The following is a 20,962-nucleotide window of genomic DNA, read 5'->3' as shown; positions in this document are numbered from 1 at the left end:
TCCCCCAGTATTTAAAATCAATGTTTCATTATTTCAGGGAACTCTTTAATAAAGAATGAATTGTGATATACTATTATAGACAATATTCATCCAAATAATGAAATCCAGTATTATTTAGGAGGTAATGCTAATAGAAAATGAACGTGCCTTTATGAAATCCTGTTCAGTAAAGCTGAAAATTATACTTCTCACAAAATTAGCCTGCTACAAAAAATGCTAGATAGTTTATAAAGAACAGAAATTTATTTCTAATAGTCCTAAAGGCTAAGAAATCCAAGACAAGTCCCTAGAATCTGGGAAAGGACTCTTGCGGTATCTGCAGGTGATGGAGGAAAAGAAGGACAAGCTGGTTGAAAGCTGGGTGAAGCCTCTTTCATAAGAGTTTTTATCCCATTCACAAGAGAAAAGCTGTCATTACCCAGTCACCTCTTAAAGACCTTATATGATATTACCACATGGGCAACATGGAAATTTTGGAAGGGACTCATTCTAACCAACCCAAGAGCTCTCCTAGAAAATCCAGTTGGTAGAGGTCAATAGCTGAACTTTATATGCATATTAAATAACAGGAGAAATTTGTGTAAATGATTCTTGTTTTATTTCCATGATTCTATTTTCAAAAGATATTTGGAGAAGATTATCTGGTCTGGAGAGAGGAAGATACATTACAACTGTTTTTGTGCCTTGGTTATTCTACTGTAATTCAGTTTTACAAAAAAATATATTGTGTGTTGTATTACCCAAAGTCAATGATGTTAACATGGCCTAGTGGTTCATAGCACTTACCAGGATAGCCCACATGCCAAATTTCTTCAGTTTAAATGTAATAGTTGGGCTTTTGGGGTGGTCATAAGAGCATCACTGTCATCCACTCAGACATCACAATCAAAAACCGTGGTCCTTTAGGTCAAGACAGGTGTCTAGAAGCATGATTTTCTGGTGCACAGCTCATTGGACAATGAAAAGTGAGTGACAGATTTGACTCTAAGCCTTCATTTAGATCAACTGATTGGTAAAGTATAAGCTTAGCTGTAAATGGGAACACAGTGATAAGGAACAGGGGAGACACACAGATTGCATTGGGATAAAATGTCCAAGGATAACAGATGTGCTCCTGCCATCCACCATCACTACCTCTTACCTCATTCTCAGGACATTTTAGGGAATAATAATAGTGAAGAGATGCTAAGAAGTCTGAAGGAAAGAGAAGGCTTTTTTCTTAAACTTCTCCTATCATCCTAATTTTCCAGCTTCTTCCTGAGGCAATGTGTGCTCAGATGTAGCCACATCTGTGGGAAAGTGAGAAAAGGAATTGTGGTAATTGTGACTGTGCCAGAGAATGAGGAAGTGCTTGCAGTTCTGTGAACACAACTGTCCCAGCTGAAGCAAAGCTGTGGGAATTCACACAAGCAGCATCAGGCAACTGAATAGCACACTGGGGACTTTGCTTTCCTAAACATGTAAAAGCTTTTCTCTGTTAGAGTCTGTAAACAAGTCAGGATGACGCCTGGCATTTTGCCAGAGGGAGTGGTTTGTGAAGTAAGGCCAGCAAGCCATTAAGTGTGGAGATTCCTTATTGGTTGACTGCTGTATCTAGTTAATGCTAATTAAGATAAGCTGTGTGGAATGTATAAATACCGCTCCTATCCTACAATGAACGGCTCCCATTCCTGCTGTATCAATCTACACAAGTCACCCCCCGGTTATTTTGCCCAGCCAGCCAAGCTGTGGCATTTCTCCCATGCACTGTGTTGTGTGGAAGGAACAGGACAACTGAAATATCTGCACTGGATGCAATGTACATGACACAGGAAGCAAGTTGCAAAACTAGAAACCCCACATAAGCAAAGGTGAGCCACAGCTCTAGATTGAAGCACTTTATTTTTGCTGCTAAACTGGAGAATCCCATGATGCAGCCATTGGAGCACAGTAGGCACCATTCCCTGTCCTCTTACAGCTGGCCATCCTCTCACTGCAGGCTTCCTGGGTCACGGCTTATTCAAACGTTCTGAACTTTGTGACCTGTGTAGAGCCACCTGTCTTGAACCTGGCCTATGTTGCCTCTGAGTGCTATTGGGGCAGGGAACGAGGTGGATGAGGAGATGATGACTATGAATGGAATCAAAGATACTGTTCTTAGGTTTGATTGGTGAGGATCAGCATGAACAGGGTGATGTCTTCACACATTTTTTTTTTTTATTGATTACTGGGGATAGAACCCAGGGGTACTCTACCACTGAGCTACATCCCCAGCCCTTCTTGTTTTGAGACAGGTGCTAGGTAAGTTGCTCCAACTGACTTGGCTTTGAACTTGAACATCTGAGGCTTATGCCTCAGGCTCCTGAGTCCCTGGGATTAAGGGGTGTGCCACTGTTTGTTTTTTTTAGAGAATATTCTTCCTCATTGTGAAAGTTATCTTTTCCTTTCTTAGGGTAGATGTTTTCACCCTCACTTTTGACAAAATGATCTTGTTTGTCTAAGGAGGTTTACCGTCGAGATGGCACCATAATATCATTTATCTTCTTAGGAACAAGTTTTTTAATATCATCTTGCCATCGACAAGTGAAAAGGACATATCCTCGCCTCTCAACTGATTCATACTTACAATCTGGCAGTTTAGCTTCTCCTGTGAGTTTACAATATAGTCCATCTACTAGACGCCTGCTCCTGTTACATTTCTTAACTCCATTCTTACATGGTGCATACTTCGAGTAACAGAGAGTTTGCATTTCACTGTATTCCATAATGACAAAATAATGTTCTGTCATACAGTTTAGCCTGTGTTGAACATTTCTTTCCTTGATTATGTCATCACAATAGCTGGAATCAGACAATGGTCTTCCAGGCGCAATAATGCTAAACTTTTCGAATTTTTCTTTGGTGTAAGATCTCGTAGGCCCTTTACCATAAAATCCCGCCAAAATTTCATCATATTCATCTCTGTTTTCTCTTGATACACGCAAATATTCTCGGTCCGGTATTAGTGGCTGTAGTAGCTGCACCAATAGCAACAGAAGCACTGGATGCTTGGTCACCAGGGTCCTTATCATTTTTTCTGTAGAGACTAAAAGAAGTAAAGAGATATGATCTATTATGATAATGTACATGCTTCACTTCCTGTGCAGGGGAATTTCCTACCATCTATTACTGTTCTAAGCTCTAAAATTCTGCACCATTTTAAAATTGTCTTGGAATCAATTTAAATGTAATCAAAGAATTTAAATAGATTCTAACACAGACTCTATTTCAATTCCTCTGGATTAGGAACAAAAATGACCATATGAGGTCAATAGCCCGTCTAGGGATTGTGAGAAAGGAACAGGAAAAGGAGGGAGAATTTGAAAGGAGAATAGAAAACACAGAAAAGTAAAGAGGAAGAAAAGGAAACAAGGAAAGATTGAGGAATGGAGCAAGGAAGAAATGGAGGTGAGTGGAGAGGAACAGGCGATGCAGACTGCAGTGGGAGAGTGGGACCCAGGCGGAGAGGAGGCTCACATGTTCTCTCCATGTGGAACACAAGCATCTTGTCCTTCCTAAGAGTGGAGAATTTGCTCTGAAATGAGCCTCCCCCATTTAACATCCCGCTTTGAGAAGGAAAACTCCCCGACTAGGCCTTTTATTCTGTTTTGGCTCATATCTGGCCATAGTTGTCCTTGGGGAAGAAGTGAAGCAAGCTCCAAGTTTGAGCAGCTTAGATGAATACATTCTTGGAGTCACCCCAAAGTAAAAACAAGGATAAACAATAATAGCAAAATGAGCAATTATGTTTCAGTCACTAGGCTAAGTTATTTATACACATATCACTGTCATCCAAACAACCTTAGGATAAAAGCCTCTTAGTATTGTTATTGCTGTTATAATTAGCATCTCTTTGTGAACAGAGATTGTTTAAACATTCTTGGCATTATATGTAGTCAGAATTCTGATTCAAGTCCAGTTCTTCATAATTTCCACATCTCTGTTTTCAGCTGCTGTTCTATACTATCTATCTATCTACTTTCCCCTCCCAAGTCTAGAGTGTCTTCCCACCCCACACTCTCTCCAGGCTGACTTCTTAACTAAATGAGAATAGACTAAGAGAAACACAGTGATCACCAAAACAGTTCACACTAGAACTATGTTTGGGCCATTGGAGTACTGTGACGAATCAGTCCACATTCAGGGAAGCCCAGCTGTGCTAATGCAGAAGCAGATTCTTGGGTTTTCTTAACTACTGTGCTCTCTTGTAATACAAGTTCTCCCTTGGGGCAACATGAGTGATTCTGTAACAGTGACAATCCAGAGATCCTGGCCCACATATGCTGAAGTTGGAGGGGGAGAAACTCTGACTCAGGTTGGGTAGGTTGTGTGTAGGTGCGTACAGAAGTCTGCAGAATGAGGGGGATAAAGCAAGGGTGATGCTGGGGACACATGTTGGAAGTTGGAGAGAATAGGACAGTGGAGCCCAGGAGCATAGAGTATAGGACAGAAAATAGGAACTCATCCACAGTGGTGATTTAGCGTGGGCAGTCTTGGTGGGCCATGTTCACAACCCATTCCTCTACCCCTGCTTCCACACCCTCCTCAGGGGACCCCAGGGACTCTCCTCAGCAGAGTGATCCTGTTAGACCTACTGAGGACCCATGCAGCCCTATCCAGGAAAACTTTCTGTTTTCTATTTCTCCAAGCTTCTTACTCCATTATTTATGAATTCCACCTTTGGTTTCATGCTTCTCAAAATTTTTCTCATCTCAAAGTATATGCATTTACATTAATACCCTATTAGATTCTTTCTACAGATTTCTAGAAAACATTTTATTCAACTGGAATTTATTATCAGGTATGATAAGATGTTGGGGCTTTTCTTTTTTCTGTCCACATGCTTTATATATAATTCCAGTATATATACTGGGGTGGGGGGGATCCATTCGTTCACCCTGAATTTTAAAAGCTTCCTTATATATTAAAGAATTCTGTTTCTGAGCACTGTATTGTGTTTTGATATGCCAGTAATATGCTGTTTTACTTATTATCAGTTTATAAGACATTTTACTTTAGAGACTAAAGCAATCTTCACTCCTTCTTCTTATTGAAACGTGAACTATAGAGATACAGAAAAATAGATGTGTAGGTGCTTGGGGAAGGAGAGGGAATGGGGATTAACCACAAATAAGAGGGAAAAGAGTACAGAGTACATTTGGTAGACTCCTTGGTTCATCTTAGTGCACATCACTAACCAAAGACTTTGTGGTGGGGTCCAGAAATTGGCATTTTTAGGCCAATGCATAAAATGAATCTTATCCCAATAGAGTTTGAAAAGAAATGTCTTCAGATATATAAAAACACATTTGTGAATGAAATTTTAGAGACATAAAGTATTTGGTAGCATAATATCACAGTACTAGCAGTGTCTGGTTGATAGTGAGAGAAATCCCAAATGAAATACCTTAAACTCAAGGGAACTATATTGACTCACAGAAGATGGAAGTCCAAGAGGTACACCAGCAGGAAGAAATCAAATTCTTCACTAGACTCTTGTTTTTAACTGTCTCCCACTCCACTCTTTGTACACAAAATCTGTTCCCGTGTAAGTGTCTCCACGTAATGGCAGAGTCAATTATTGTCACCTTTGTGGCCTTTTATTTAGGGCAACAGTAGGAAATGCCATCCTATCCTACCATCATCCAGCATGAAAACAGCTCTTCTGATTGGCCTTGTTTCTGTCATGTGAAGGAACCCAGAGATCTGGGGACCTTTAACTGGTCAACCTGAAACAAGTATTCTTCTTGGAGAAGTAAAGCCAGAATCACAGGATTAAAACCCCAGCAGAATTTCAGCTGCTCAAAACATGGCTGTTCCCTGCTGCTCTCAAAAAAAAAAAAAAAAAAAAAAAAAAAAAAGACCAAATGGAAAAACACATTGTAAATAATGAGGGCAGCCGGGAGGGGAGATAAAAATATTAAACTATCTAACAGAGGATCCAAGTTATTGAAAATGTAGATTACATAGGAGAGAAAAGAAAAAATAAAATCTTAATGAAGTGTTATATCTGAATGATACACTTCTGGCTCATTTCTTATTCTTATCTGTAAAACTGTCAATTTTTCAAATACAAAAAAGAAAGCATTATCGAAGATATGAATTTTTAAGATCTCAGTTGGGCTTGATCTCAAATGTGAAGCACCAATTTCCCCAAAACTCACAATCTGATATCCTGGAATTCCCACTTTTCATCAGCATCAGGAATAGCCAATTCTTAGTTTGTGGAGTTGCACAAAGTGAGCATAAACCTCCATCTGTAGAATTAGAATAATTGTGGATAAATCCTAGGATACCTCTTGTTAAATATTAAATTTAGTAAGAAAAATCTAGGCATTCACCAGTTTCAAACTTATATTATCACAAATATTTTGAGACAATATTTATGTTCCATACCTTCACAATCATGACCATATGAATGAATAATAGTATCAGGTTTGAAAATCTGAAGAAAAAAATTATACATTTATAAGGGAATTAAGTGTTAACAGTTCTTTGATGTATTGTGCCTTTTGCTCCTTGTGAGACATTTCCTCACATATGTCCACTACAGCTAAATGTCAGAGCTGAAGGATGTACACAGACACATATAAAACAAAAGTTGTTCAGTAATTTTAAAAAATTTTTTGAACTTTGCTTTGGAACCGTGCTCTGGACTGGGGCAGCTGCCCATATCCTGCTACTTTAAGTCCTTCAAGTCCTGCTCCAAGCAGCCGGCTGTTTTCTGCAAACAGTGCCCAGATCAGGGCCTTCCTGAACCTGAGAGTTTACCTCAACAGCTCTCAGCTATGGAGCCTGCCCTGGGAAGGAGAAATAGGGAGACCGTTAGCTCCAGCTCATGCAGTAGAGCTTTCTAACATCATCCAACTTTTCTCTCTAAAGGCAAGTTTCTTAGCTCTCTACTTGAGAATACATTTTCTCCTGGAATGAAAAAAACTGAGGACTCCAACCACGTTCTGGGTACTCCAGAATCTAGGTTAGCATGCCTGTAAACAAGACATAGAAATTTGCCTCTTACCTGTGGTCTTCCACATTCTCAAACCTTCAGAACACATTTGGACATTATGTTCTGTTCTGGGCACTGATCTCTAAGAGAAAGATAAACAGAGTATCCAGGAGTGAGGAACAAAGATGTTGAAGAGAACATTTTCAGGCACAAGTTGTAATGTAGGAAAGCTTAGTAGACATGGGGAATATTTTAGCATCAGAAGGCATCAAAAATTTGGAATACCTACTACAAGAGGAAATTTTTCTGCTTACGGCCATATTCTCAGAGAAGATGTTCAGTCTGAATACACTGTAACAGCACAAATGGTTAACCATCTGAAACTCATCAAGGAAGGATGCAGGTCAAGTGACCCGACTTGCTGGACACCATTGGGTTTGACTGAAGACACTGCTTTCATTAATGAACAACAGGGCTGTTATCCAACTGTATGGCGGAGGGACACATTTATAGCAACCAGAAGGCTAGTTTTCAACACTGAAATTAACTATCAAGAAACTGCCTTCCTATTTCTAGTGTAACCAAAAGCTGGGTCCTTGTCCCCATGCCAATCCAATAAGAAAAAGTAATCCTGTAAGAAAAAGGAAAAAGAAGGTTTATTGCTTTTCTAGCAAAGGAGAAAACACACTCCTGTCCCAAAGGCTGTGATTCTCCCCAAAAGAAGGGACAGGGGTGTTTTTAAGGGTTACATTCCAGGTGTGCTCTGGTAGGGGGTGGGGGTCCCAGGGCTCCCTGATGGTGGGTTAGGATTCACTTGTTAATTTGGGAGATATTCACTTTCCAGGTCCTCAGCCGGCATCTCCTTCCTGTAGAGAGGGTTCAAGGGCAGTTAACTAGGGGAAGAAAAGATAACACTGTTTTCCTAATCTTGTTAGGGAGGAGGAGAAGGAAGAAGAGAGGGAAAAAATGTTCTTTTAAAAAAATAAGCCTCAGAGCAATGAGGGCTACAATCAGAAGATGAAGGGATCACTGTTTCACTAGCACTTAAAAAACTTTGAATTCTTTAATAATTTCTTCATTTGGGGCTAGCGTTGTAGTTCAGTGGTAGAGTACTTGCCTACCGCATGTGAGGCCCTGGATTTGATTCACAGCACTTAGTGAAACTAAATAAACAAAATAAAGGTATTGTATCCATCTACAACTAAAAATATTTTTTTTTAAAAAGTATTTCTTTATTACTCAGTGTCTCCTTGACTGCCAGATTAACAGACTCAGGATGGATTATTTGTTTTTCGATATATACTCTAGTGTTCATTTATTTGTATAATGTATTGCAAAAGTTTTTCATATTTTATTAATAAAGGTTATGTAAAACACTGTCCAATTTTCATATATTAAATCATAGTGATTTGTTTAGCCTTTTTCTGTCTTTGGCACTAAACTATATATCATTTTTTCTATGTGTCCTATTGTGATCTGTTTACAGAAAAAATGAGCTCTGCCTGGTTTGGAAAAGAACCAAATGTTTGAATTTTTGTGCAATCTTACACATCATTCTTTGCATTCTTTTTTTTTTTATAAGTAAGTCTTTTTTTTTTAAGAGAGAGGAGAGAGAGAGAGAGAGAGAGAGAGAGAGAGAGAGAGAGAGAGAATTTTCAATATTTATTTTTTAGTTCTCGGCGGACACAACATCTTTGTTGGTATGTGGTACTGAGGATCGAACCCATGCCAGGCGAGAGCGCTACCGCTTGAGCCACATCCCCAGCCCTCTTTGCATTCTTTTTTTTTTTTTTTTAATTGGGGGTTTGTGCAATCTTACACATCATTCTTTGCATTCTTTTTTTTTTTTTCTTTTGTCTTTTTCTGAATTGAGGTTGAACCCAGGACTTTGCCAATACAAGGGAGACACTTTGCCACTGAGCTACATCCCAGCCCAATTCTTTGCATTCTTTTTTTTTTTTTTTATTGGTTGTTCAAAACATTACAAGGCTCTTGACATATCATATTTCAAACATTAGTTTCAAGTGAGTTATGAACTCCCATTTTTACCCCAAATACAGATTGCAGAATCGGTTACACATACACATTTTTACATAATGCCATACTAGTAACTGTTGTATTCTGCTACCTTTCCTACCATCCCAGCCCAATTCTTTGCATTCTTAAAAAAAAAAAAAAGCTTTCAAAAAAATTTTAGATTCAGCAACTAATAAAACTCTGGTTGAAAACAGACAAAAAATTTCACTGTTCATAGAAACTACAAGCTCTGAGTAAAATGAAAGAAGCAAGTACTTACCAGCTGATTACTTAGGTGTAAATTAGAGCATAAAAATGATGAGTAATCTTTTTATGAAGTGTATATTTGAGCAAACATAATATGATTGTTTTTATTCATTAAGGAAACTATATGACACTAAGTAATAAATTTTGTATAATGGTGATCTGACAAGTATGAATGATATAGCAACAGAAGTCAAAATTATACTCAATAATTACATTTGTATATGAAGGGATATTTGGTAAATAAAAGATTTTTAAACTAAAACAAAAATCAACCTTAAGAGCATAGCTGATGGGGCTGGGGTTATGGCTCAGTGGTAGAGCACTTGCCTGGCATATGTGAGGCCCTGGGTTTGATCCTCAGCTCCGCATTTAAATAAATAAATAAAATAACATAAAAGATTTATTTACAACTAAAAATATTTAAAAAATAAAAAGAGCACAGCTGAGGAGCTGAGGAGTAACTTTGACATCTTCTTTTGCTTCTTCTTCTTTTTTTTTTTCCTTGTGATTCTGGGAGCAAACCCAGGACCTTACACATGCTAATCAAGCACTCTCCCACTATATTACATCTCCAGCCCAATCTTGTTTTGTTTTTTTATTTCACAATTCCAGAAAAAAATTAAAATTATGTTAGATAGATGTTTGCTATTTTTCTATAATAACAAAATAATTATTACATATATTATTAATATCTGAAGGTTAGACCACTGGTTTTGATTGATTTTATATTTTGGTCTTTCTCAGAAATTGGTAGTAACATGAAAACAGAAGTATAAAATATATTAGGATAAGATATCATATTGAATTTGCCTCTGAAAAGGGAAATACCTGGTGAGATGTTGGGCTCAATATTATGGAAAAACTCTATAGATAACTGTATTCATACCCCAGCTTCAAATAAACTCAGACACACATTCTACCCAATGGATGATGAATTAAAAATAAAAATAATTCTTAATTATGGATATTAACTAAAACCAGAATATTTTCATAGTTTTAAAGTCATTAAGAGACATGCTTCTAAATAAGATGAGAACATAGGCACAAAGTAAATTATTAAAAGACTTGATTACACACACATTGACTGAATCACATACTCATGTACATGAATACATAAAAAGTTTCAGCAAAAACCTGTAACAAAATAATTACCACTAATGTTAAAGCCACCAAATATAAATTTGAAAGACCAATAACAACTTGAGAAAAATATTTTCTAAATCTCTGCAGTGTGAATTAATTTTTTTACACAGGTGTGAAAAAAATGTCCAATTTCTTTTCTAAAGCCAACGTATCCCAAACACCAACTGTCAATGGTAATAGCACAATTTATCTCAATTATTATTTTAGATGTCTTCCACCTTTCTTACCAAACTAGAAGAATCCAGGGACCTGGAGTTGACCTAATAAAATGGAAAGTTCAATTGCTTGTATGTGGGTATTCAATAGTCATTATCACAGCTTCTCTTGTTGTAAGTGATCTTAATATTGAGTATAATATTGTTTCCCCTGCTTTTCAGACATCTGAAAATTTAAAAATTTAACACAAATGCCATTAACTTTTGGTTCCACTTGAACCATCAAGACAATTTCTTTCAAGGTATGACAACTTCTTTCTGCTATAGAAATAAAGAAGTTCTCCCTTTCTTTTCTAGGCTTCCACAGCGATAAAAATGAAATGCCATTTTATATCCTAATAAAATACCAATATGGCTCCTTGAAAAATCTCAATAATGCACAAAAGGTAAATGTCTTCTATATAAAAGCTTCTTGAAACATGGGCTTTATGGAAGTTATGATTTAAAATAGGACTTTTTTTTTTCATACCACCAGTTACCAACCTCAACATTTATGTTTCCCTTGCCCTTTGGAACAAAACTCAGCTTATAGATTGAGTTTCCCTGTCTCAATCTCAATGAAGGTTTTTACATGACCAAATGCTGGTCAATGACATATAAGTAGAAGTGCTCTTTTGCAGGACTCCCAGGATGGTTTTTTAAAAGAGGGAGAGATCTCTTTGGTCCTACCAAGCTTTCTCATGCTGACCTTGAACATGCATGTGTTGGGCTGAGACATAGCTCAGTTGGTAGAGTGCTTGCCTTGCATGCATAAGGCCCTGGGTCCAATCCCCAGCACCAGAGAACAAAACAAAACAAAAATGAACATGCATGTGTTGACTGAGATTTTGGCTGTATCTTGGACTGAGAATTTTCCTGAGAACAGAAACTGCACTGTGAGGTTGGCAGAGTGAAGCCACAAGAACTTATGTTTGGGTGAAAACATGGACCCTTCATGCTAGTCCTGGAGAGCTTTAACTCCAAGTTTCTTTTACTTGAGAAAGAAGAACTTCAATCTCTCTTAAGCTACTAAGACTTTTTTTCATTTTATTTTCACATAAATTATTGAATGTAATCCTAACATATATAGGCAATAATTATCACAAAGAAAGTAAGCAATAATTATTGAAAGTAATCATGTTCTCATCAGGTTTTCCAAGGCCCATGTTACAAGCCTGGGAATGGGATGAATTCAGCTTCTTCTACTTTGGTAGTTTACCAGTGCAAATAAGATCCATTTAACCCAGCAAGTCTCAAGCTTTCAGTTCTGGCTGTGGTGGCTGTGGTGGGAGATGGAGTTCGGATGGGAGACTCTAGCCATTGTACTTTGTTGTGTTATGTTCAGGGTCTTGAAAATAATTTTCAAGTGTTTTGTTAATTTTTTAAAAAAATTGTTTCAGGTGGGAAGATAAAGCATATCATTTCATCTTGGCTAAAGATCATCCAAGTTCTTTTTCTTTTCTTTTAAATTTTTTTATTTAAGCATCAATCTGAAGTATTTTTGTCTAAATATTCTCTACAAGTCTAGGGAGCTAAATGGCACCTCTCTCTGAAGTATTAATGATGGAACCCAGGGTCTTGTGCATTCTAGACAAGCGCTATACCACTGAGCTACATCCTCAGCCCTTGACTTGAGTAGTTGATAAATCATTGCTTTGAAACCCTGGACAGTGAAACGCTGCTCTTGGGAACCCCTCAGTGTGAGGAGGTTCATCCATATCATAGAAAACTACTGAGCAGTAGGAAGGAATGGATTATTGACACTTGCAACAACCTGGATGAATGTCCAGAGAATTACACTGAATAACAATAATCAACTCCCAGAAACTACATACTATATGATTCTATTTATATAACACTATTGAAATGACAAAATTATAGAAGTGGAGAATATCTTAGCAGTTACAAGAAGTTAAAAACAGTTGGTGAGAGAGTAAATTACGAATGCCACAAATGAAGCTCCTTGAATTTATGGAAATGTTCTGTATTCGAAATGTTCTAGCTGGATTTTGATATAGTACTATAGTTTTGTGTGATGTTAGCACTGGGGGAAACTGGATATAAGATGCATGGATTACTCTGGATTATTTTTTATGGATTATTTTTTATAATTTACAATAATCCCCAAATTAGAAGTTTAATTAAAAAACTAAACAAAAAATATTACAAACCATATGATTCCTTTTATCTCAAAGTTTAAGAATTATAGAGATGGAGAACAAATTAGTAGTTTCCAGGAATAGGACAGTTCGTCGGTGGTGATAAAACACATATACACATACAAACTAAGCTCATGTAAAAACTGATAAAATTTGGGGCTGGGGCTGGGGCTTAGTGGTAGAATGCTTGCCTAGCATGTGTGAGACACTGGGTTTGATTCTTAGCACCGAATATAAACAAATAAAAATAAAGGTCCATTGACAACTAAAAAGTATTTTTAAAAAAAGACTGATAAAATATGAATACTCCCCATAGTCTATTTTTTATTGTTATTGATTCTGTGATATAGTTATATAAGATGTTTCCATTGGGGGAGGGTAGGGGAAGTGGAAATGGGGTGGGGGGTAAAGGGGGATAGTATGTATAATTTTACAACTCCTATTGTTTAATAATTTTTTAAAAATAAAATGTTAAAAAAAGTCAGATAAAAGAGCACCAGAACATATTTTTATAGAAAAAAAATGAGTTCCAGAATTAAATGTACAATATGATTTAATTTATGCTTTAAAAATGTATATACACACACTTATGTGAAGGCACCAGTCTGTATATGTGGAGGAAAATATCTGGGAATTAGGACCTTAACATTTCTGAGGACCTACCACAATCCTGTAGGGGAAAATATATATACACACAAATTATTTATCCTAGTTCTCAAGGATTCCTTCCATATCTCTACATATTCCCACCTACTCTGATTCATGTATTTCTTCTTATTTCTAGTATCTTTTTCTTTTTTGTTCAAATCTTAGTTATTGCAATGGAACTTCCATCAAGTTCAAGATTTTATTTCTTCTTTTACAGGAGCCTAAATTGATTTCTTTGAACCACAGAGATATATTCCTCTCTTAAGATATGTTATGATTGTTCTATATGCAACACCTGGTACGTTGAAGGCATTTGTCTTATTTGTGCCTTATCTTCACAGTGGCTGGTACAATTACTTATATATGAAAGTTTCTCACTTGCTGGCCTGTAACCATCTTCTGTTTGTTCACTACTTGATTATTACTCTACCCTCATAATAGCCCATTTCACATTAATCTTGTTTCTCTCCACTAGGTCTAATGACTCAATTAACCACTCAAGGCCTATTGAGTATGCCTTTCAACTTTTTAAATTTATAGGCAGGTGACTTTCTGACATGAGGAATAAAACTACATTTTTAAAAAAATGTCTGAACAGATTTTCAAACAGTACAAATTAAATCAGTGTAATTTGACACACATTAAATGAAGTTCATAGACACTATCTTGCTGCACCGTAATAAGGCATGAAAGGAAGCCACACGGGGGGAAAAAACCCACAAAGTTGAATGGTACAATGCTTAAAGGAAAATAGAATACAGAGGCCACCGTGGCAGTGTACAAACTGGAGACATTAATTGAGGGCACAATCTATTCATAGGGAGAGAATCTGGAAGTTGTCTGAGGAGTGGGGAGAAGGAGACAAGGGGAAAGAAGGCAGAGTGGTCATGTTGTTTGTGACTTGTTCCAGGGACCATCCCAGCCTTGCCCCCACCCCACACTCTTTCTCTTAAGAGGCCCAGGCTTCCTGTACCCAGGAGCACTTCAGAAGGGGCATTTTTAGGTCAGAGAGCTCAGCCCACACTCACAGAGAACATGAAGTTCCTGTGACAACCTGTCAGCAGCCAGGTATGCAGAGGTCCTTGCTTCAGTTGCTTAGCTCTAGTTGCTGTACAGAAAGAGCAAATGGAGCCGTTTGTTTTACCAGGAGGAGAGCATGAAAAGGTCTCCTTTCCTATACCTGTGCCAGAACTATGCTTATTATTATTTTTTTTTTTACCTGCAGACTGGGCAGGATCAAAAATAATAGCACATTGTTTTTACTTATATTACATTTAATAGAAAGAAAAACATTTTTCAAATGTTAAATGACTATTTCTTCTCTGGTTAATTTTCTGTTTGCGACCCTCATTTATTTTTCTGTAGGTGTGTTCATCTTTCTCTTAATTAAACTGAAAGACCTCTTTATACATTAAAGACATCAACTCTTTGGTAGACAAATTCACTAGAAATCATTTTTCACTTATGTATTTAGCTCAGTGCCCTGACTAGTCATAATAAAAATAATAATAACAACTGTCATTTAACCCTCAAAATATTGTAGTAAGGTAGAATTTGTTCCAGAGAATTCCAAAATTCTTTCTGTATTGTTTGAGCAAGTTTACTTTTTTTCTATCGAATAAAGATGAGTGACTAAAACTGTAGCCTATGGAATTGGACTGTCTTTGTTTGCTCCCAAGGGACCGCTTATTATATGTGTGATTTTGTACATTGCGTAAGGTCTGTACTCCTATTCCTTCACCAATAAAATGGGAATAATAATAATAGTATCTACTTGTGGGGGGTTGTTCTGAGAATAAAAAGAATATGTGCATCTTAGGCCCATGCCTAGCACATCACAAGACCTCAAATTTTGTTATTATAATTGTTTGGTTATTGCTAATGTACAGCCCCATGATAATTGTTGTGTGAGATTTTGAGAAACTTTAGCAAACTTTACAAACAAGAAGGATTGAGGAATTTTTTTATTTTTTATTTTTTAGGTGGTACTGGGGTTGAATCCAGGGTGCTCTACCTTTAAGCTACATCTTCAGTTCTTTTTATTTACTTATTTTTTTAACTTTGAGACAGGTTCTCACTAAATTTCCCAGACTGACCTCAAATTTGTGATCCTCATGCCTCTGTCACCCAAGTCAACAGAATTACAGGTAAAAAGCCACCAGCTGGCAGGATTAAGGTTTTAAAAATTGTCTTATTCCAAACCTACCAGTTTTTTGGTCAGAGGAATAAAAAGGGTGTATTTCATGAGTATGATATCTCTTCCAGCTTCTCAGCCACTGTGGTGGAAAAATGAGTTACTTTGGTTTTCTTCCAGATTTATGTATGGCTGGGGACTTTCAGAATAAAAAGAATGCTTTGCTATTTGGGGAGGTTGTGTAGGAGGTGGACACTCTGATTTAATTTGATTTTTTTGGCCTTAGTGCTGTCCTCAAAGGCTCTGAGTACTTAGATAGCAACCTCTTTTCTCTCCTTAGGACTAAAGTCAAAATATTTTATGATTAGAAAGCTTTTAGTTCATCTAGTCAGTGGGGTTCAAAGTTTATAGCCCATCAGCAAACCTAACATCTTTCTGAGGGAACTACATGCTACAGTCCTGCCTCTGATCCCTGGAATACAAATCTCTGGAATTATGGCCCAGGGATTGGGCCTCCTAAAGCTATTAAATTTGTTAGGGTAAGGGCAAGCTCATGAAACAAAATCTTAGAGTATAGTGCATTTAAAAATAAAAATGTTTATTTTTCCTCTCATATAACAGCCCAAACATGAGCAGTACCGACTTACAAAATAACTCTGCTTAGTGTAGTTACTCAGGGATGAGGCTTCCATTTTGCTTTCTAGTCTGTTCCTAGGACTTTATCAGCAATGGCACAATTGAAGACGGGAACACACACACATCCATTAGGGATGGAGCTATTGAGAGAACAATCACAGGAGAGGCTAGTCCAGTGTGGTAAGACCTGAACTTGGAAGACATCACTTTTGCTCAGAGAGCCTGGGAAAGGAAGTGTGGCTGGAAGCCTGCAGCCTCATTGTACCTCTGTGTCTTGAGAAGAAGGAAGGTCGATTTGGATAAAAATGTGAGAACTCTGCTGCGGTGATCCTGACTCATACCAAAGTCTAAGAACCCAGATGTAGGTAAGGAAAATGAATCCCAGTGAGGATATATCATTTAGGGGTGAGCCCCCTCCCCCAAACTACATGAGGGTTTATCTGTGGTGGTAAAGGACTTTCCTTCCTTCAATATCATCTTGGGTGCTTGAGGCCAAGTGCTTGATTTCATTTCAGAATTGTCACTTGAAAGAAATTTAGTACACTTTATGCTGGGAAAATAGAGGGAAGGATTAGAGACAATAAGGGAATTTTCATATGCTGAATAACCTGTCAGCACGGCTCAGCCTCATTTCTCTATCCAACTCTTCCTTCCAGACCATTTTTACAATTGATTCTCTCTCTTTATTGCCTCATTTCCCCTCTAACTTTTCCTTTCATCTATAGGGTATAATGTGTCTATGTTATTTTTTTAATAAGTGAAAAGAATACTTGGACAATTACTGGTTGGATGCTCCTTGTGCAATTGAGGAAAAAATCACTAAAGAGGCTAGCCCAATGTGGACTAAGATGAGTGAGTAAAGGGAAAGGAAGGGTGAAAAGATAGAGGCACAAGTTTTGCAATGAGGACGGCAGCCTCAAAACCCAGAGACAGGTTGCCGAGACAAAGCATTATAGGCTTTAAAGTTCGACTGAGGGACTTAAGTATGAAGCTTTAAGAACAAAGGAGCTCTCTCTTGTTTGGAAGCAGAAATGGGACATTATAAAAATGTAACATTGAAAAATCTAAAATCGTAGGCCAGTTGCCTCATGGAGGAATCTAGGTTGCACGTTATGACATGTGCTTTGAAGGTCGAAAGTGCTAGCTCTCTACAGCACCTTCAAGTTCTGTACATTTCAGACATCCTAATAGTATGACGATGAGCTAAAAACCTGGGAGATCAGGGTACCCAAGAAATGGAAGGCAGAACTCCTGATTCCTTCAGAGAAGTGGAAGGTGGGTCTTAACTAAGCCTCTCTGAAGGATGCCCCTGGCCTGGAGAGAAGTATCTGTTCTGGATCTCTACTCCTCTTTCTGGTGAGGGAAGAAATATGTACTGAATTTTGAACAAACTAGGTTTTTTACTTACACATTAAAAAACAAAAAAAAAAACCTGTCCCAGAGTTTAAATAGTTATTGTCTCTGGCGCTGACATGTTCCTTATCCAGAGCCAGAAGACATGCTGTTGGAAAGAAGTTACTGAAATGGGAACTAAATTTGAATCAAGCCTGCTTGGACCACTGTACTGTGGATACAACCTACCCTTCCACTTGTTGAATAAGTGGTAGTATCAGACTCGCTACATGGAACTATCCCTGCAATGGACTCAGTTAAGTATATCTCCCTTCCTGTGTCCCAGGTTTTCTTACAGAGGAGAGGCCTTTGGGAGTCAGGCATTGCTCTTAAGATGCTGTCCTCCAGCTGCTGAGTTCAAATTGAGTGCTTATTACATACCTGTTTGACCAAACCCACAGTGAATATTGATTTAAGCAACCACCACACTGACAAGAAAAGCTCAGCAAAAAGGCAAAAAATGTGATTGTCCGAGTTTTGCAATTCGAGTAAAATGAGAATTCTGTACCAAATGTGAAAAACATTGGGAAAATTGACATAAAGAGTTATGTACAACAAGAAAAATGTTACAGTGACATAGCATTCATTTACATGCATTTATTTTAAATTAGAACATTAAAAAAGAGTGGTCTCAAAATAGAGAGAGGGTGTATGAGTTAAAAACAGGAGCATCCATGCAAACACCAAAGAACAAGATACCTGCTATGCTTCAAGCAGAGCGGTGAACCATGAAGATTCACTACAGTATTATAAAACATCAAACAAGAACCCATCTGTCTGGAACTCAGCAGAGACATTCTATTCCCATCTTTCTGTATTCCTCATGGCTTTCCACTCCTTTCCCATGGCCCAAGAATAGCAAGAATTTGCTTGAGAAAAAAACAAAAATGCAATAAAAGCTTTATTACTTCTCTTTATTGCAACCTATTAGATAAGGAAGAGGGCCAAGGAATAGAGACTGAGTAGTATTGGAGCTGTTGACACTGTGAGCAGCAGCTAAAGGCAAAGGGTCTTTCCCCTCTGCCATCCCTTGGGTTATGAGGTGGGTGCTCACCTCTCTGCACACATCAATGCACACACTTCTTTGAGGGGCAATAATATTTCCCATAATCGTTCACTAATTTTTCTGAAGAGTCTCATTGGCAATACAATTAACTTCTAATTACCCATATTGTTTCAGAGCTCTCTCCTTAAATTGCCTAATTGGGGAAGACTGGTTTTTGGCTTTATAGCTTAGCTAGAACAGAATTCTGTTTGGTTCAAAGAAAGAGCATATGTATGTGTAGAGGGGTGGGGTAGGGAGTATATGTGTATGTGAGAGACAGAATTTTAACTCCAGGATCAGTTATAAATTAAATTTCATTATCCAGTTTTGAACTTTTCACTGATCCAGATAGTATCAACAATTGAGTTTCCTATAGTGTTAAGGGGGTAGATATGAATAACAGAAGGAAAGAAACAATAATGAGCACGAATATGTCCTTTACATGGACCCTAGTCCCAAAGCCTTGTCAGATTTACAATTTAGAGCCACTAACTAACCAGCTCATCAGAGAATGACCTGTCAGCACTATCAACATCTTCTTCAATGAAGTAACACTGTGGTATTGGCACCGGTGGTGTTGTTTGCGTGTAGTGAGCTGGCACATAGTGTTCTCCAGTTCTGTGCTCTCACAGCAGCTCATGCCAGGACTCTGTCCACATGTGCAGCTGGGGGACTTGTGGACCCCGTGGATCACTTCCATGGAGCCATGAATGAAAATATTGCTCATTTTGCATGACCCATTAGCTTCTAAAACTTTTCTCCAGTCGGTCATATTATTGTAACTCTCTTTGTCATTACCTGGCCTGTTTCCCTTGGGAACACTATAACATAACTTTCTGAATGTCAGTGGTGAGGAAGGAAAAACATCTTTGGACATGCTGAAGCTGGTATTTTTATCTAACAGGGTCAAGTTCACTAATACCTCAATGGTCTGTTTCTCTTGGCCACTTTTTACCATGTCATATTGCACCTCTTCCTCTGAAAATTCTTCTTTAATGATCTCCGTTATGCTTTCTGAAGTTCCTGCAAGAACCAACCCCAGACCAAGCAACAGCAGAGAGAAGGTCTCCATCTCAGATCTAATGTAATCTCTTCTGCAGTAATGATAAAAAGATAAAAGATAAAATCAAGGAGAATATTAAGGAGATGGTTTTTTATCCTTATAATAAATATTCCCCATAATGACCTCTATATGTAAGACTCCTCCATATGTTAATGGAAGCATGATATAATGAAAAGACAATCAGTTATGTGGTCTTAAAACCCAGGTTCAAATCCCTGATTATCCACTTAAAAACAATTCACTCTACCTCATATAACTTCACTTTACCTATTAAAAGAAAGAAAGAGAATCATTATGGTGATAGGCTTAAAGTATTGGAACAAACGATTCATTTCTCTTCCTTTTCCCTTTTTTACACCATTATGAGGTCTACTGTCTCCATAGTGGGGACCAATCATCTCATCCAACACATTCCTCACTATCTCCTATAGCCCCGCTGCATGGCACATGGCAGTTACTTGAAAAAAAAAATCAACACTAAACACACATGCAGAAAATCACACACAGTGCCATCTCCCCATCTATCCTTTCTTTCCCCCATTTTCATCCATGAGATATCCACCTGTACCTGATCCTTTGGCAAGTTGATCCTGCACAGAAAGATTCCAGGTTGATGAAGGACAAGTGAAACTGTTTCTTGGGAGTTTCTGTTGTTGTGTCTAACTAAGGGAAGGAGGAGCAAGAAAGGGGTAGAGAGGATTTTCTGAGATTGATGGAGGAGCTAATGTGGAACCAAGGAGGCTCAGGGAGAACTGAACAAAATGTCCATTGGATCATCAGAATTTCAGTGACCCACGATATCCCTCTGCTTCCTTTTCTGTGAAATCTCCCATATTTATACTTCAACCTAGAGTGATTTTTCTTTTCTGAAACCTTGCAGCATGGATTATGTTGCACTTCATTTTATGATGTTTTTCATTATTCTAGTTAGTTGGCACATTTCAGTCCCTCTACCCCCTTACTGAGGCTGACAACTCTTTGAACCTGGAATACAAATTCCCATTCATCATCATCACTCTGCACAGCTTAGTGTACTGAACAGTACACACACTAGTTCCTTAACAATATTTGCTAACAATATAGCCCAGCTTGACCCATGTAGAAAATCACTTATTTGAGGTAATTCGTGAGAATCCCAGAAAACATGGTTATTCATGGTGATAATACCCTCACTCTAGAATGACCCTATTTCCCTTTCCTTTCTAAAAATCTCCTTCTCTTATAGATGATTACCATTATGACCTTCAAAATCACTGCTCCTTGCTCCTCCGATTCCTTTGATACACCGCTTTTCTAAAAAC

The 20,962-nt window shown here is 37.8% G+C and overlaps 2 protein-coding genes across 3 annotated transcripts in view; one reads left to right on the top strand and one right to left on the bottom strand.

Annotated features, from left to right (window-relative positions):
* The window catches only part of Rnase10 (ribonuclease A family member 10 (inactive)), a 101,907-nt gene that overhangs the window by 63,542 nt on the left and 17,403 nt on the right, over positions 1 to 20,962 (top strand). The window lies entirely within an intron of this gene.
* Rnase11 (ribonuclease A family member 11 (inactive)) lies at positions 19,071 to 19,672 on the bottom strand. Its single transcript, XM_005342607.3, has one exon. It carries the CDS (start codon positions 19,668 to 19,670, stop codon positions 19,071 to 19,073), a length of 600 nt encoding a protein of 199 aa, XP_005342664.2. The 5' UTR covers positions 19,671 to 19,672.

The sequence above is a fragment of the Ictidomys tridecemlineatus genome, chromosome 5 (genome assembly GCF_052094955.1).
Source record: "Ictidomys tridecemlineatus isolate mIctTri1 chromosome 5, mIctTri1.hap1, whole genome shotgun sequence".
NCBI classification, from domain to species: domain Eukaryota; kingdom Metazoa; phylum Chordata; class Mammalia; order Rodentia; family Sciuridae; genus Ictidomys; species Ictidomys tridecemlineatus.
This window is presented reverse-complemented; position numbering and strand designations above follow the sequence as displayed.

Coding starts and splice junctions, on each gene's coding strand:
- Rnase11 (XM_005342607.3), bottom strand. CDS start 19,670: ATGGAGACCTTCTCTCTGCTGTTGCTTGGTCTGGGGTTGGTTCTTGCA.